We start from the raw sequence: 5,824 nt of genomic DNA, 5'->3' as shown, positions 1-5,824 counted from the left end.
GGCAGGCAGGCAGTTCTTCGGCAGGCAGCCAACAGCGAGATCAGAGTGGGAGACCTTGCAGCTCTGCTGTCCCGGCGGGGAGCAGAATTCTTCTCGCAGCGAGACCGGGGCGGGGGGGGAAGAAACTGCAGAGAAACTCAGGACAGCTCCCCTCACGAAAGGGAGTTGCAGTCCGGATATTCTCACCCGATTCAGACGAGACTCACGGCAGTAACAGTCCAGAGCCTGTAGTCCCCAGCGATCCGGGGGTGTAGGCCTCAGGTCTCGGGCCTGGCCGTAGCCAGCAGAGCCGCAGGAGGGCTCCTTCCGTAACGCTGCCCGGAAGCCGAGAGAGCGATCCTCCCCCTGCCTGCTGCTTTTAAAGGCTTCCGACGTAATGTTCCACCTGACTCTCTTAACCAATTACATGCGGAATTATCGGATTTGCGTGGAATAATTCTGTTTGTCCATTTCCCAAAACAAGGAAGTTTTAGCTCAAACCAGGACAAACGTTTAACTGGCAATATTAATGAGAGAGTTTCTTTGTGCTTTGTGATAGATCTGCTACAAGTCTGACCTTGAATGGTTGCGGGGCATTGGTTGGATCCCAGTCGGTTCCATGGAAGTTGAAAAAGCCAAGAAGGCAGGGGAGATCTTGAGTGATAAACTGTACCGTCAGCATCCGGCCACTATCCAGTTCACCAGCGTCCCGGATTCCCTCGAGATGGTCTTAGCCAAGCAGAACGCAGAGAACATGAATAAGGTGAGTCTGGATTTGATTAGGGAACACGTCAGCAGTCCCCTCCCCCTAAACCCTGGAGACGGGACTAGGAGTTTCTGTGTATTTCCATCAAAACTATTAGGCCACATACTGGAACACTCAACTTTGCCATGACACGTTGCGTGCTGCTTTTTCATCTTTCTTTGACATGTCTGTGCAGTGAGCAGCAACAACACTTCGGTTTATTCTTTGCTCTCCTAAGTAACGTGGCAGTTTTCTACGTGTTACGTTTCCTCAGTAAATTCTCTTTTTAATAATGGTATCTCTGCCCGATTACATACATCCGCGCTGTATTTCCTGTAGTTTTTCTATGTTTTATTTGGTTAATGGGATACTCTATTGCTTGGGAAGGTGATACGAATCTCTCCCTGTATTCTTTCTTAGCGTTTGTACACTGAAGCCTGGGATAAAGATAAGACCATGATTCATGTCATGCCTGACACACCAGAAATCATGCTAGCGAAACAAAACCAGTTAAACTACAGTCAGGTGAGTAAAACTGAAGAGCTGGGAGAATTAAAGGATTTCTGACAAGAACAGTTTTGTCTTCCCTGGCTTTTAATTAATACTAATATTAGAGTATTGTCGAGCTTTGAGTTCCACAAATTGCCAGCCCCACCACTAAGATCAGAGCTGTTCTTTTGCTAGAATCTGCCTGCTGGGTATCTAAACTGGGCTTTTAAAGTGTATTATCTGCCATAAATAAATCATTTCCTTAGCAAGGTATGGAAATAATTCATTGAACTTTTAGAATATTCCTTTCATTGCTTCCCTGAATGATTTCCAGTCCCAAGAATCTTCAATACGTTTGCAAGATCTTGGAAATCGGCAGGTTTTTATTTTCTAGTGAAGATAGAGCTGTGTTCAGATATTTAACCTGGCTGAACATCGACAGTATTGTGTAGGGGCTTTATTTGTTTTATCACACAGATGTGCTTAACTAAACTGTGATTTTGTATTTGAAACAAAACTGTGGATGTTTTCCTCACAGAAAATGTACAAACTGGCTCTGGAGGAGTCGAAGAAGAAGGGTCATGATCTGCGGGTCGATGCCATTCCCATTCAGGCTGCCAAGGCATCCCGAGAGATTGCCAGCGATGTAAGCAGCTTTTCCGTGCCCCTCGCCTCTCTGTCAGGAGTAGTGTGTACACTGTTAGGTTTAAGACCAACTCAGAGTGCCTTCATCAAGGTGCTTTGTAATAAGCTTTTAAAATAAATAAGTTTTCAAGTTTTAATTTTAATAGAAAAGAGTACGGAACATCAGACTAACATCAGTTAGTAAGTATGTGACATTAAATGTTTGGTTAATTGGAAGTGTTATGTAGTTATATGATAATCAGAGAGAATATTATCTGTAATGAAAGTCCTTCTTAGGTGAAAATTAATAAACTACTAGAAAGACCTAAGTCATATTTTTCTCTAAACAAAATATTTAAAATTATGTTATTATTTATGTGAATTATGTCTTAATTCATAAATATACCGTGTGAATATATTTCAGTACAAGTACAAGGAAGGCTATCGCAAGCAGCTTGGCCACCACATTGGAGCCCGAAACATCGAGGATGACCCGAAGATGATGTGGTCGATGCACGTGGCCAAGATCCAGAGCGACCGGGAGTACAAGAAAGCCTTTGAGAAGACCAAGACCCACTTCAGCAGCCCGGTGGACATGCTGGGCATCGTGTTGGCCAAGAAATGCCAGGAGCTGGTCAGCGACGTTGATTACCGCCACTATCTGCACCAGTGGATGTGTCTGCCGGACCAGAACGACGTGATCCATGCTAGGCAGGCCTATGACCTGCAGAGCGACGTGAGTGAATCGTTAAATTTCTAATACATAATTAAATACACTTGTTCTTAGACAATATATTTTTTCAAAGATATCCAATGTGTCTTATTTGCTTGCAGCTGAATGTTGATAGAGGTGAAATACTTAATATTCTATCATCAATTTTATGTTTAATCCTGTTTTCTCAGTCCTTAGCCTGAGGTGTAATTTGTGTGTAACTCTGGTATTTGCAGAGTTCTTCGATAACTCTGTTCTTTTTGTTATTTAATAATTATTTTAATAGATCTTTAGAAAAAACAGTTGTTTTCAAATCATATCCTGCTATATGCAGAAATTTATACAATTGTTCATATAGACGAGGATGTGCTTATTTCTAATTGTTTTAATATTTGATCACAGTTGCACATATATAATGAACTTCTGCATATTTTCAGGTTGTTTACAAGTCAGACCTGGAGTGGCTGAGAGGTATTGGATGGGGTCCTATTGGTTCCGTGGAAGTTGAGAAAGCCAAGAGAGCTGGAGAAATCCTGAGCGAAAGGAAGTATCGCCAGCCAGCAGACCAAATAAAATTCACCAGTGTGGCAGATTCTTTGGCCATGGTCTTGGCCAAGCAAAATGCTGAGATAATGAACAAGGTGAGGATGTTTTCTGGGGGTTTTGTTTGTTTGGGTTTTTTTGTCAAAATCACTAGTATTACTCACTAACAGAACTTTTTCATGAGGGGAAAAATGCAAAGGAAGGCTAAACACTGTCATTGTAGACGAAAAATCAATCAGCCCTTGCTCAGGAAACTTCTTATCTCAGGGTTGTGTCTGAACTGAACACTAAGTAAAAATGTCCAGGAAAAAAGATCACCTAAATCACTTATTTTTCAAGAGTAATACTGAAAATTTTGGTGAATTTCCCTCTTCCTCTGATCTCAGCTGAAATTCTGTTTGTAAACCTTTCTTTGGAATGTTTTCTCTAGTTTGTTAATGCTACTTCACTGTGCAAAGTTCACCTCTGGCAGAACAGGCTGATTCTTTTTGCAGTTCCTAGACAGTGATGTGAAATCTGCAGAAGAGATGTTCCAAGGCCTTAGGGTATGTCCCGAGGTGGTGCCGCCATGACCATGCTGTAAGATAGGATGTAGCAGAATGTTGAGGCTTTTATTGCAGCTGCTCTAGTGATCTATGACTGAATATCATCCTGCACGATGAACAATTTATGAGGAAATAGCTCACGTTCTCTAGAAGCGAAGTCCCCTCATTTGTCTCAGACCTGGTGGATGAAAGTCCCAAAGAACCTGCTCCTTCTCTTTGTAAGAAACGTCAGTGAAAGGACTCGTGCAGATAGGGCAGAACAGTGAATACGGTTCTCCTGCAGCGCTTTCCCAGCAATCCCAAACCAATCGCTTGTGCCAGGGAAGCTGCAGAAGTAATGAGGAAGGACGAGGTTTCCTTCCTGGGCCGTCCAGGGAGGACCTTTGCTGTGTCAGGGTGTTTAGAGCTTGCTTGATCTACCCCTTGCAGTTTGTAAAGTACTTTCTTGGGACAAACATAGTAATTTGGTTAAATAGATCTTGTTCTGCTTCGAGATTACTTTTCCTTCATATCATGGATGTGTTTTTTGATAACTTCTGCTTTCAAATTTTCATCGCGATGCACATACAGAAACTTTCTAAGGGCATGTGTTTTCCTCTCTCCTAGCGCTTGTACACGGAAGCCTGGGACGCGGACAAGACGTCCATTCACGTCATGCCTGACACACCGACCATTCTGTTGGCAAAGGCCAATGCAGCTAATGTTAGCCATGTAAGAACATTTCAACATATACTAAAGTAGTGGAGATTCAGAAATTAAGTAAGCAGTTGTTTAACCAAAATGACCTTACAGAATATGCGTTCATGAAAATTTTAAGACAAAATTAGAAATGTAGAAATTCCATCTTTCAGAATATTGAGAAGCCATTTTTTGTCTTCTTCTGCATAGAAACTGTACGTGCAAGCCTGGGAAGAGGCCAAACAGAAGGGTTATGACCTGAGAGCTGACGCAATTCCAATCCAAAGTGCAAAAGCATCAAGAGATATTGCGAGTGACGTATGTTCTTCCTTTACATTTATTTTCAGTTAGCTAGGGAAGCAAGAGTGAAGTAATAAACCATGTACAACACAACACTGACAGGACGTATCAGATTCATCGTGAAAGTCTTCTTACGAAGAGTTCCGTGCAGGAAGGAAATGGACAGTAGCTTCCAAAGGGAACATTGAATTAAATATGTCCCGTTAATAGAAGCCACACTAATGTTCCAATACCTGACATTACGCAGATATTAGAAAATAATAAACTACACCGAAATTAAACAAAAGCTGTGGAGCAAGAATGCATTAAGCATTTCTAGAGTCTAAATGAGTACTTTTCATAACATAAAAAAATGTATTTGTGACAAGTAGTAATATGCAACTATGGGAAATTCCTCCAGATTCACTATTTTCTCATCTACTTTCTGCCTCTGCAGTACAAGTACAAGGAAACGCACGAGAAGCAGAAAGGCCACTACATTGGGTGCAAAACCGCCGAGGAGGACCCGAAGCGGAGGCAGGCGGCACGTGCCATGTTGCTGCGGAACGACCGCCTGTACAAGAAGGCGTACAACGACTCCAAGGCCCACGTGCACATCCCGGTGGACGCGATGGCGGTGCAGGCAGCCAAGGAGTGCCAGACCCTGGTCAGTGACGTTGACTACCGGCACTACCTGCACCAGTGGACGTGCCTGCCCGACCAGAACGACGTGATCCACGCCAGGAAAGCCTACGACCTGCAGAGTGATGTGAGTGAGAGTGGCTGTAGTGGAGCTTCCTGGCGCGTGCGTGAGGCTCTGTTGGTTGGTGATGGGGCGAACATCGTTTCGACTGCGCGTTCTTGAGCCCGCAGTCAGCGCTGGTGTCTTCATTTCAACTCATCGGGATGATCCTTCCCAAACCAGTGCGGTTTTCAGCCTGGAGCCTGGAAAAATCCTGGGCACTTCCTGAGGAAGCTGTAGGTTTTTGGTCCCCTTGTTTGCCTGTGGACTGAAGGCAGACTGTGCCGCTGGTCTGTGATCCTTCCCAAACCAGTGCGGTTTTCAGCCCGGGCTCTGCAGGTACCTGGTGCCGCTGGTCTGCAGGTTTCTATTAGCTTATTTTAAAAGACCCAGAACTTCCGTGCTCTGCAGATCAGGGGTTTGGCTGTGTGGGGGCAGGACCTGGTACCCCACCGCCTTGCCAGATGCTTGCCGGTACCCTATTGGCG

The 5,824-nt window shown here is 44.0% G+C and overlaps 1 protein-coding gene across 1 annotated transcript in view; it reads left to right on the top strand.

Annotated features, from left to right (window-relative positions):
- Positions 1–598: 598 nt before the first annotated feature.
- The window catches only part of LOC104499302 (nebulin-like), a gene marked incomplete at its 3' end in the record, with an annotated part of 5,821 nt that continues 595 nt past the window's right edge, over positions 599–5,824 (top strand). Inside the window, exons 1-8 of the mRNA XM_010142791.1 lie at positions 599–742; positions 1,145–1,249; positions 1,752–1,859; positions 2,262–2,573; positions 2,987–3,190; positions 4,244–4,348; positions 4,526–4,633; positions 5,052–5,363. Coding sequence (XP_010141093.1) covers positions 599–742; positions 1,145–1,249; positions 1,752–1,859; positions 2,262–2,573; positions 2,987–3,190; positions 4,244–4,348; positions 4,526–4,633; positions 5,052–5,363 — 1,398 coding nt within the window. The remainder of the gene's footprint in view (positions 743–1,144; positions 1,250–1,751; positions 1,860–2,261; positions 2,574–2,986; positions 3,191–4,243; positions 4,349–4,525; positions 4,634–5,051; positions 5,364–5,824) is intronic.

This window comes from Buceros rhinoceros, unplaced genomic scaffold (genome assembly GCF_000710305.1).
Source record: "Buceros rhinoceros silvestris isolate BGI_N320 unplaced genomic scaffold, ASM71030v1 scaffold12019, whole genome shotgun sequence".
NCBI lineage: Eukaryota > Metazoa > Chordata > Aves > Bucerotiformes > Bucerotidae > Buceros > Buceros rhinoceros.
Note: the sequence above shows the minus strand (reverse complement) of the source record. Positions and strands in the feature narration are given on the sequence as shown.